At 41.1% G+C, this 12,177-nt stretch overlaps 1 protein-coding gene across 6 annotated transcripts in view; it reads right to left on the reverse strand.

Annotated features, from left to right (window-relative positions):
- Positions 1-12,177, reverse strand: part of GNAS (GNAS complex locus) — a 177,123-nt gene that overhangs the window by 3,916 nt on the left and 161,030 nt on the right. For 4 of the 6 annotated variants that reach the window (XM_081011426.1, XM_081011428.1, XM_081011431.1 and 1 more), the window contains exons 6-11: positions 6,792-6,846; positions 5,406-5,479; positions 4,880-4,938; positions 4,462-4,582; positions 2,536-2,666; positions 1,448-1,518 (exon numbers count right to left, since the gene is read on the reverse strand). In XM_081011426.1, the coding sequence (XP_080867552.1) occupies positions 1,448-1,518; positions 2,536-2,666; positions 4,462-4,582; positions 4,880-4,938; positions 5,406-5,479; positions 6,792-6,846 (511 nt within the window). The remainder of the gene's footprint in view (positions 1-1,447; positions 1,519-2,535; positions 2,667-4,461; positions 4,583-4,879; positions 4,939-5,405; positions 5,480-6,791; positions 6,847-12,177) is intronic. The other 2 variants (XM_081011427.1, XM_081011430.1) reach the window with 1 other exon arrangement.

The raw sequence follows: 12,177 nt of genomic DNA on the forward strand, positions 1-12,177 counted from the left end.
AGAAAGGACACTTTTTCTAAACCAACGTTCTTCTGTGTCACTACCAATGATCACTGACACAAAATCATTATTCAGCAAAACCAATACACTGATCCAATCGCCCTCAGGAGTGTGTCCTGGTGGTCAAAAGCAGCATTGGACCTCCCTCCTTCCAGGCTAAAAGAGAGAGCTCTGACCTCAGAGAAGTAGAGGTGATGTTGGATCGCCCGGTCCCTGCCATAATGTACGCAGCCCCTGATGCTCCCGGAGGACCCCTGGTCCTTCCAGAGGCATGCTGGAGGTGGACCAAGGAAAGACACTAGTCCAAAGGATTCATTACCTTCCCAGTCCCCTGACATTGCACCAGACCCAAGGAGAAAATCACGTTAACCTGAGAATTGGCCTACTTCAATTCTATTTAGATCTCTCCCGCTCAGAAAAAGCAAGAGCGCTACTTTTACCATTTCTTCTGCCCTGCCAGCAAGAACCCAGAGAAGCACAGGGTAAGGTGGAAGAAATTCCTGTAGTGTCACCCCTCCACCACCTCTCTTCAAACCTTAAGAATGCAGTATAGATGTACAGTTCCAGAATGAGATTATGCTACAGATGAGCTGCACAGCTAAATCCATTTCAGTCTTGCTGCAACTCGGTTGTTGGCCACTGCATCGCATTTTGTTCCCCTGCATGCATTTTGTGTACCTCGCTCCCCCTCCCAAGTAAAATACACATTTCGATATGTTCACCAGTGAAAACCATATTTGCATGCATCTTTCTGTATTAAACAAACAAGCAAGCAAGCACAAACTACATTTTACATACGTAAAATGCAGGACAGAATCTGCAAGCGTGCCCGGGGTAGTTCTGCTGCGAAAAGCAAATGAAACAAATCCTGCCCCATACATAAGATTACATGAGGGAAAGGTGATAGCAGGGCAAGCCCAAGACTTTTGCCACTGAAAGCACACAATGAGAGGGGGAATGCACCCACATCTCTTGCAACATCACAGAAGGTGCTGGGATACAGCCTCTAGAATTCTCCTCTGCTGCTGCTTGTAAAAAATAATAATAATGCCGCTAATCCAAGCAGCTGATCATGCAAATGAAAAAAAGACATGCAGCTCTAAATGCAGTTGCACGCGTTTGATTCGCGCAGTGAAAATGGCAAAAACAGCCTGAAAAGAGAATTAAAACTGCAAAAATGGAGTGAAAAGTGAAGGGGAAATGGACAGCAATCCCAGGAGATTTTGCTGGTTTTCAAAAGGGGTTTCCAGAGGTTTAGAGAGTTGTTTACAGGCTTTCCAGATGGTGTTCCCCACGATACACAATTTCACGTACATGCACGGTACCTGGGAGCATAACCCCCACGTAAATGGGGAGTCGCCTGTACCAGAATGGATTGCATTTAAAAGCAAAGGAGGGTGCAGTCGGGGGAAGATACTCTTAGGAATACTGAGGAAAGCATACTTACAAGAAATTCATCTCTAATAAAATACTTGGCCCTTGTAACTCTAGGATCCTCACCAGGTTCCGGTATTGCTGCTCAATTTAAAAAACAACAACAAGAAGATTATCTTAAAATAGGAATTAATATAAATATCTTGGCTTGGATCCAAAGAAGTGAAAGGAAGCAATAGCTTAGCGCTAGTGGAATGCTTCTCGAGAGTGCACAACCACAATCTCGCAGGGGTTGCGTTATAGCACGAGAAACACCGTGAATAAGGAAGTTATAGGATGTAGCATATAGACTCTAGTGGGCCGTAAAAGGGAATTGAAAGTACATTGCGCAAATCTTGGCCAGGAGTCTGCAAAAATGGAAGGACCTTTGTAAACAGCCTTTTCGCAAGCAGAAGAGGCTTTCAGATAATGAAAGGACATCTTTGGATCCAAGCTCTTATAACTTATGCACTGTCATCTAAAACTGTCTCTCTCCCCCCCCCCCCCCCGCCCTGGCTTCCAAATGCTTTTGGACTACGACTCCCAACCATGTTTGCTGAGGCTGATGGGAGTTGAAGTCCAAGACATTTGCAGGGCACCAGGTTGAGAAAGGCTCATCTAAAATCTACTGGGCTGAATGCAACTAAGTTACTGCGCAGAACAGAATGGGGTAAGAGGCGGGGGGGGGGGGAGGAACTTCTGTTGCGCGAGTAGAAGTCATTTCATTTGCAAAATGACTTGGCTAGATGCAACCCACTATCTGGAAACTCTTCAATATAAGGTATCATTGGCATTGTTTTAACCAGATAAAGCATTCACCTTGTTTGAACTGCAACCGGCCTGATTGGAGGCGAAAGGCAGTTGTATCAAAGAAACAAAACGACATTTAATAATCGTGTACAGTTGTGCATCAAACAGGAGACAAATCTTGCATAATCTGACACTTACAAAAAAATAATAGATTGAAAATACCATGTCTACCACGTAAGACTTACAGAACAGAATTCATCACTAATGCAGAACTTCCTTCCTTCTCCTGACCCTCATTCCCCGGTCTAAGATAACTGAATGCTAGAGAGTCTATTTTGCTATTAAGGCTGTGCAGAATGTCGGGTTTCTTACCATCATCTGGTGTAGTGTAGCGATCAAATTCTGGAAAGTAGTCTTCAATCTTAGATTTCCCTGCCAAAACCTTCTCTGCTAGCAAATCCTGCTTGTTCAGGAAAAGAATTACTGAAATGGTCCGTAGCCACCTACAGAAAATGAAAGCCAATGTACTGTTAAAAGCTGCGGCCAAAATAAACGAAATAAAGCAGTATAAACCATGGCAACAGCATCTGTGCATTATCTGGAAACTATAGGCGGTGAACATTTTAGGCGCGTCCAACTGACACATGATCACTGTCGCGGGGGTCCTTTTGTACCCGGAAGAAAGAAAAATGAGGGAAGTAATGGGGGCACTCTTATATGCATGCCACTGACGCATGCGGGGGCCAGAAACAGAACCCCTGTGCAAAATGCTCCCCACCTGTATTCCCAAAAGTTTTCCTGCTTGCCTCAAATACTTCTCTCTCACTCTTTTTAGTCAATTTTTATTGAGTTAAAATGGATAAATCCATACAGTATTTGCCATTACAAGCTTACAACATAAGAAAGAAAGAAAGAAAAAAAGAAAGAAAGAAAAGAAAAATGCAAGATAAGGACAAGTGTATAAAAATCAAGGGGGGGGGGGAAAGAAGAGAAAAAACATACATAATTATGGAATTCCTCAACATTAAGTATTTTGTTAATGAAATGATTATTCACACAATTAGATATAAAAAGTGCTGCAAATATTTAAAAAGACTTCCAAGTATTCTCATTGTGCTTTATCTGTTACCGCATAGTTACCTGTTTCTTGTGATTTTTCATTATACCTCAGTTACCTTTTATGAATTTCAAGGATCAGTCTAATTCTGCCAGGAGATTTCTGTTTACACTATAATTTTTCAAGTATTCTTTATATATTCTCCATTCCCTATAAACTCTCTGTTTTGTCTGACCTCGTAACTCTTCCTGTCATCTTTCCTAGCTGCAGGTATTCTACCATTAGATTCTGCCAATCCACTATACTGGGTATTGAATGACTCTTCCAGTTTCTTGCCACTAATATTCTGACAGCTGTTATCCCATACACGGTCAATGGTGATTTTCCAAGTCTTTTTAAAAAAGTAAGTTCAAGTAGTTTTTTTGAGTTCCTCATATATATTATTCCAAAATTCACGGATTTCTATACAGTTGCACCACATACTCTGGTTTCTCTTCAGATTGTATAAATCTTTCGCCTTTTACTCAAATACTCACTAGTATGACCATTTCACTAAATAAATGCATAAACTCCTCTATTTTATATTTACACCATTTTAGCACTCTACACAGTATTTTTGCTGTCACAACTCAATTATAGAATCATAGAGTTGAAGAGACCACAAGGGCCATCGAGTCCAACCCCCTGCCAAGCAGGAAACACCATCAGAGCACTCCTGACATATGGTTGTCAAGCCTCTGCTTAAAGACCTCCAAAGAAGGAGACTCCACCACACTCCTTGGCAGCAAATTCCACTGTCAAACAGCTCTTACTGTCAGGAAGTTCTTCCTAATGTTTAGGTGGAATCTTCTTTCTTGTAGTTTGGATCCATTGCTCCGTGTCCGCTTCTCTGGAGCAGCAGAAAACAACCTTTCTCCCTCCTCTATGTGACATCCTTTTATATATTTGAACATGGCTATCATATCACCCCTTAACCTCCTCTTCTCCAGGCTAAACATGCCCAGCTCCCTTAGCCATTCCTCATAAGGCATCGTTTCCAGGCCTTTGACCATTTTGGTTGCCCTCCTCTGGACACGTTCCAGTTTGTCAGTGTCCTTCTTGAACTGTGGTGCCCAGAACTGGACACAGTACTCCAGGTGAGGTCTGACCAGAGCAGAATACAGTGGCACTATTACTTCCCTTGATCTATAATATAGCGTTGCTAATTAAGGGTATGACTGATCAGATCGGAAGAGACGGACCTGTTGTTCCAGATACTCTTGAAAAGGTTTAATGCTTCTTGAAGCCGGTTGGTCTGATTGTCCTCTCGTATAACCATATTGTAGCTACTGCTGGCCACCACAAATATGATAGCAGTCACATCTAAAAGAAACAGAAACAAAATAATCCGTAACACCTCAAAACCTTTGCAAGCATTCTCTGTGCTCTAATCTCTTTCTGGTGGAAAGGAATGGTAGAGCATGGGGGAGAATGGAGGAGAGGACAAAATTTAAGATCTTCTAGGCACATACGGGAGGTCAGAATGTAAACGGAAAAGGGTTGCACAAGGGCAAAAAAGATGGGAAGGACAAAATGTAAACGGAGCTGGAGATAATATCATGTACATTGCCAAGACAAAATATTCACTAGGTAGCTTGTATGATGCATTTTCAATCTTACCATTAAAACACTGGATCCATTTTCGGCGTTCATCTCTTTGCCCGCCAACATCAAACATGCTAGAAAGGAAAATAAATGTGTGAGTGACCCATTAGAGCTTCTCTTATTTAAACTGAGTGTCTGAGCCAGCGAAGCAGTGTATTTGACACAATCAGTGAAGTGACTTTAGATCCTTCCCTCTCAACTAGGGTCCACCAAAACGAGAAGTTAAAATTATGTGGAGCTCTGCAGGCTCTGACAACTTATACAAGGGCCTTAGTAGCATGTTAATCAAAAGGTACTCTTCCAATTATCACTTTTACAAGTTGAAACTTGATTAAATATTTGGTGCATGTTATTGTTGTTGTTGTTGTAGTAGTAGTAAAAATACATGAATCTTTTTGCAATCCAATCTACAGGATTCTATCCAAAACAGTTATCCCACTGTACTTACACAAGATTTTATCTAATTATCACATGATAAATATGTTTGAAAAGCTTAGCTTAATCAAGTCTGAACTGGAGTGCCATGTTTAGTTATACTTACTGGAAGTTTACTTTGTCCACCTGAAACTTGGTTTCAAATATTCCTGATGTCAGAACTCTGCATCTAAGAAGGTCCTTAAAGAAAATGGGGGGGAAAAGGCCAGTTACTAATAAGGAGTCCCCTGCCCTCTCTCCACAATGTGATGGGCTTGAAAACGAGCCTTAAAGACAGGACAGTATTTTATTGGGGGGAGATCAGAATAAGCAGCACTATCAAAAGGTTGGTCAGCATTTAGGCTGAGACCCTACCTGCCCGCGGACTGTCTCGCCAGAGTGGTGCATGCTCTAGTTATCTCCCGCTTGGACTACTGCAATGCACTCTATGTGGAGCTACCTTTGAAGGTGACCCAGAAACTGCAACTAATCCAGAATGCGGCAGCTAGACAGGTGACTGGGAGTGGCCGCCGGGACCATATAACACCGGTCCTGAGAGATCTGCATTGGCTCCCAGTACGTTTCCGAGAACAATTCAAAGTGTTGGTGCTGACCTTTAAAGCCCTAAATGGCCTTGGTCCTGTATACCTGAAGGAGCGTCTCCACCCCCATTGTTCACTGAGATCCAGCGCCAAGGGCTTCTTGGTAGTTGTGCCCGCCCTGTGGAACGCCCCCCCATCAGATGTCAAGGAAATAAGCAGCTATCCCATTTTTAAAAGACATCTGAAGGCTGCCCTGTTTAGGGAAGTTTTTAATATTTAATGCTATATTGTTTTTAACACTTGAGGGAGCCGCCGAGAGTGGCTGGGGAAACTCAGCCAGATGGGCGGGGTATAAATAAGAAATATAATAATAATAATAATAATAATAATAATAATAATAATAATAATGGTGGCATGTGAGTGAGTACAAGGGGATTGGACACAGAAAAATAGTGAGTAAACATAGGCCTATGTGGTCCTGGATCAGTGTATCTGAGAAGCTGCTTCTCCCAGAACATCCCATGCCAGACACTTAGACCTGTGAGATCTGCTGATGGTGGCATATGCCCCTGCGGGATGGAATCCTGCCACTCAAGCAGGTGCTTTTAGTGCTGGGGCACCAGTGCTCTGGAATTCACTTCCTTCACAGCCCCAACACTGTCATATTGTTGAAAACTCCCCCCCTTCCCAAATTAGCCTATTTTACTTCTGCAGTTTTCAATTCTTGTTAGTTTATATTGTCCTTATGATCTGTATTATGTTTTCTATTCTATTTCTATATGCCTTTAAAAAAAAAAAGTGGCTCTGTTATTTAGCTGTACTGGTATTTTGCATTTTTATAGTGTACTGTCAGGCAGAGCTGGGTTTTATTTGACGTTGTAAGGTGCTTTGTAGAGGACATTCCCGAAACGCAGAGCATAAATGTTTAAACAAATGTGTCAACTTGTTTTCTCACAAGCTGTTTTACTCACCTGGTCAGACGGTGTGTATTCATTTTGCTTGACTATGTCAATCTTGTCTAGAAAACTAGAGAGGAAAAATGATCTGCATTGGTAAAATTGCATAATAGCCGTTGCTAACATTCTTTTATAATCTACTGTTGTTTCCAGGTGTTTCTTGAGGTTTCATTAAATATTTTTATTCTTGATTTTTTTTCATATTTTGATTTTCTTTATATGTTGGGGAAAGCACACGTTATTCTAAAAGTAAGCTGTTAAAGTAACAGGAAAATGTATTTATCAGTGTCATCCAGCAGAGGGCCAGAAACACAGCTTCCACATCAGCGAGTTGTATTAAAATAGCCATGAGATCGAAGTATAAGCTATAAATAAAGCCAAGCTGCAGTATTATCTCACCCCATTGTGGGTCTCCCTCACTTAGCATAGCACACATTTTAGGATATTTCCACATGACATAGAATGATTAATTTGGTGTCTACTAAAGTAACCGCACAGATTACTTTTTTAAAAAAGTAAAGAGAAAGAAAAAGAAAAGATGGCTGAAAGGTACACATGCAGCCTGAGATACTCCGATTCTTTAAAAAGTCTGAATGGTTTTGGTACGTGTGTTTTACATGTAACAGTCACAACTGAAGACATGCTATTTCCCTAATGATAGAGGACGGTGCTCCAGCACAGAATAAGCTGCGTATGGGGTGATTGAGTTTCTATTGCTACTTTGCATACTGTACTTGAATCATCCCTTATTGGGGGGGTCTCCCACCGCGGCAGCAGCCAGGAATGTGCAAAACGCAAGCTTCAATTACTAGTACAAATAGATAAGATGTTTGGGTTTCAACATGGTCAGGTAGCTCCCCTGCAGACAGAAGGCAGAAATCTGGAATACCTTGTAAGTATGATCCGAAATGAAAAGAAGTAAGCAACTTCTTCTTCGTATACACTAACAACCCTTTGAATGGAGCTTAAGCAGGAGGGTGGGATTTGTGTGAAATAACGTCAGGTGTAAGGAACCTGTGCCCCCCCCCCAGATGTGGTTGGACTCTTATTCCCATGTTATGCATGTGAATAATGATGCATAACGATAATCGTAATGTTATAACTCAAGCATAGAATATTCACATACATGTGCCTTAAAAAACAGCAACAAGGCAAATGGAACTCGGAAGGCAAAAGAAATGAAAAATAAAAATGTACGCGTGGGGAGAAAGATGAAACCATTAAGGTCACATAGGGCTTCATAGCTTAGGAAAGAAACTGCCTTGGTGGTTGCAATATGGGACTTCTAAAATGAGTAATTCTAGGTGCTTAACCAAAGCAACAAAGTCATACTAAACACACACACACACACACACACACACACACACACACGAATATAATTCTTTGTCTTAAGAGGAAATACCCTTGTCACAAGATTTGAAATTAGCCCATGAAACTGATAACATCATATTACAGTGAGCAGTACCATTACTCGCTTTTTAAAGGATTTGCAGAGAGAACTAAAGTCTATTGCGTGCTATTAGCTAGGATAGTTAAAATCTCACTCCTTATAATCAGAGGCAGGATTTGTTCAGATGTAATTCGAAACCACAGTTTAGTATTATGTAAGCAAGTCTACTCAAACCTTGGGCTTGTGTCTCCCCCTCCACTTGCCAGGAGGAGGTGACTGAAAACACTCTGCGTCCTGTTTTAAACAAGTTTTTGAACGATGGTTTGATCCTGACTTTTTTTTAACCAAGCAGTTGAAACTAACAAGGGCTTGGGTGTAATGTCCTAATCATTAGAGGCTAAAATCAAAAGCAGCAACTTTTACTCTCCTCCTTTGGAACTGATCTGAGTGGGAGGAGGGGAGGCGAGCCTGGGGCTTGAGCATAATTGTGTCCCAAAAGACTCACATGTGTCAATATCAGTAGAAAGAATGCTGGACAGAATCAGCAGATAGGACCACTTGCCTAACCCAATTTAGTAATTCTTGGGCTCCTTATGTAGCCTGTCCTAATGGGTCTCCGTAACAAAAGATTCCTACTTACACATGGCGATGACATTAAAATAAAGACTTGAAATCAAATTACAATTTACAATGAATTAACTTAAAATTATGTACCATTTCAGAAGAGGGGGAAAAGGTAGGAGTCAGAACTATACATACTCAAATTCACAGAACAAAACTGCTTTCATCGTATTGTGTTTTGAGACAATACCACTACGTAAAAGATGGAGACGTCACAGAAAACCTGGGCCATTTATCCACATACTGCCTTTCTCACGATTCACCTTAAATCTGTTCCTGACCTCTTCTTCCACTACAGCAATGTTGAACAATGAGCTTTAAAAAATCCGACTACAAACCCAAGTGGGGAAATTCTTTTCTTCCTTCACATTCTCCTCATATTAGATGTCAAAAGCAACTTTTAAAACTTGCAATGTCTTCGTGTCTCACATGATTAAGCAAAGTATTATATATTACCCTGTATTTGCATACTTGGTTGATAGCATTAGTTTTTTAGGGTATTACACTGATATTCTTGACAACTGAATCCTTCTCTGTGCGATGTAGGAACGAAACACGCTGCGGAAATACAAATTATTTCTTCTCATTTAATTGGCCAATGTGTCTAACTATATGTTCCAACTAGCAATGGGTAGGCTTTCTACGACTCACATTAGACTGCCTCAAAATAAGGCAAGCTAATTCTCCCCAAATTAAGCAGCAGCTTGGCTGATTTCTGAACCAATCTGAAACAGTTTCCAGCTGGAGTTAACAGAGGCTTGCACTCCTCAGAGCGTAAACCCCATGTAAATTGGGAGTTGCCCGTGCAACACGTTATGTGTGGGATCTACACTTGACTACCAACCTGCTACTGGGCCAAGTTCAAGGTTTTCATACTAACATAAAGGGGCCTATACAGCTTGAGACCAGGCTACTCGAGAGACCACCTTTATCCCTTACATAATCTGTAGTTCACTACATTCTGCAAGGAAGTCTTTCCTTGGAATTCCTAAAATATGAAAAGCTGACTCCGTAGCAACTTGGAGCAGAGCTTTCAGTGTGACAATCCTATTCTGTGGACCAGTGTCCCTGCTGAGGTACAACAGTCCCCCACTCTTTGTAGTTACTGGAAACGACGGAAGACGTTCTGGTTTTAAGAAGCTTTTGCAGAAGATTAGGGGGCGGGGGAGAAAAGCTTCTGTGTTTATAAGGATTGTTTTTAAACCTATCTTTGGTCATTTTTAAATTTATGGCTATAAAGCAACTGGAAATGTATATGAAAGCAGACTTATAAATTAACAAAATGTTATACATATTACACATTTTATAGACACACACACGGGACACTCTGAATTCAAGCAAGATCCCCAGTGAGTGAGATTCACCGTAAAAGTGCACTAGCAGCAAAAATTAAAACAAATTCTCAAGTGACAGGGGCTTTTGAGATGGCTGGGTTAGGTTATTATTTTTATAAAGTGTGGCGGTACACCAACAAATGACAACATGCTGTGCTAAATGCATGGTAATTATTATGGACTCCAAACTGTAGAGTTTAAATCATGATGTCAATGTATATTTCAGGAGGAGGCTATGGGCACCGGAAGTCATGCTAACTTAGGAGTGCAATCCGTGTTGGCCTCAGGTTTTCCACACAATATTAAAAGTTTCATTTTTACAATAAATGCCCAGAAACGTTGTTCTTATTTCCCTACTCAATGCCATTGGTTTTGGATATGCTGACACGGTTAGAAAACGAAAAAGAGATTTCCAAATATTGAAGCAGAAAAACACATACACACACCACGCAACTGTCTTGCTGTTGTTTATGCAAACTATTTTTAGGCCTGTGATTTCCTTGAAAAACACCAGTGACACAGGAGAGGCAGCACTTTACAGGAGATGGACTCCAATGGCTCCATGCACGGTGGGTAGAAGAAGTCTGAATGCTATAAAAAATTCATTCTGCCCAAAATATAACAACCACCATTCAAAAACAGAACTCATTCAGACAGAGGAAAGCCCGACATTGTGTGATGGTTGCTAGACAAGCTCACATCCTCTCCAAATGCAGTATTTATGCTTAAAGGGGGGGGGGGGGAGAAGAAGAGGAGCACATATTAAGCTAAGCTCCAAGAGCCCTAAGCTCTGTACAATGGCTGGATAGGTGTCCCAAAGGCCAAAGGAAGGGCTAACTATGCTCTTTAGGGTTTTCAAAAAAGCAGCAAGCTCTCTGAGAAACTTTCTGGATATGCCACACAGAATGCTCAAATGAAAATCTCAGATGAAACAAACTTCTGTTATTAGTACTAGGGATCCCAGGGCACTCTAATATTGTCTTGGATTGACACAGAATAGTAAACCACAATTTTTAAGAAAAACCGAAAGTGTTTTTGTCTCAATCCAGCCCAGCTGGATTGTTTTCTAGGAATCAACCACCATGGTTTGCTTTTAACTTATGAACCACAGGCTTGTTTAAGCTATGGTTTTACATTGTGTATGAATTTGACAGTCTTGCTTAACCATGGTTTATCTGGGCACCCTATCTGAGATGCTCGCCAAACTATAGAGGCGTGAGACATCAGCAGTGGGAAAACAAAGTGCCCCCTCCCTTCATTCTCTTCTTGGAGAAATCTGTATGTTGCTTTAAGACTCCCTGAAGGTGAGGAATAGTGACAAGACAGCCTATTATATTGTGTGATTTAGCTTCATTTAATTTAGGATTCTGTCTTTCCGCAGAAAGTAGAGGGAAAGGACAACTTATCACTAGGAACATACTTCTCTGCAGCCAAGACAGCTGATGTGAAACCAGGAGAGGTTTACATCTTGCAAAGCTTTCACAACGGCTGAGAACTAAATCTGCCTTTTACACATTTCTTTTGATACTGTAAGCATTTATTTGGTGCCTGCCTCAATTTAATTCAATGGCATAAGATGGATTGTAGGAACGTGACACTCCTTTGTATTTTCCCCCTATATATACAGTGGAAAAAATTGGGAGGGGTTGCTTCTAAGACAACTATAAATATATTTTTAAATGTCTCAAGAGTGCAAGGGCTAAAATTAAAAGCTAACCCTCTCCCTCAACATTCACCAACTTCTAGATTACAAGAGCTTCTTCTCTAGTAACTTTGGCACATGCAGGTGCTCCTGCACACCTGGCAATCACAGGTTGTGTTCATGTTTTGAGCATCTGAATCAGTGACTGAGCACTGCTGCACCAGAAAAAGACAACTATGGAAAGATTAACATGCAGCTCCCAAAGCAAAAGATTCATCCATTTACCCAACCGGAAAAGAATCAAAAGGAGTCATTAAAAACACAAATAAATCCAGTACTCCTGCCATTTATTAGCTCTACTTGTTCTGAACGTGTTTGGGAGAGGAAAAAAAATCCAAGCCCCTCTCCTTTAAG

The sequence above is a fragment of the Podarcis pityusensis genome (genome assembly GCF_964106645.2).
Source record: "Podarcis pityusensis genome assembly, chromosome: 6".
Classification (NCBI taxonomy): Eukaryota; Metazoa; Chordata; class Lepidosauria; order Squamata; family Lacertidae; genus Podarcis; species Podarcis pityusensis.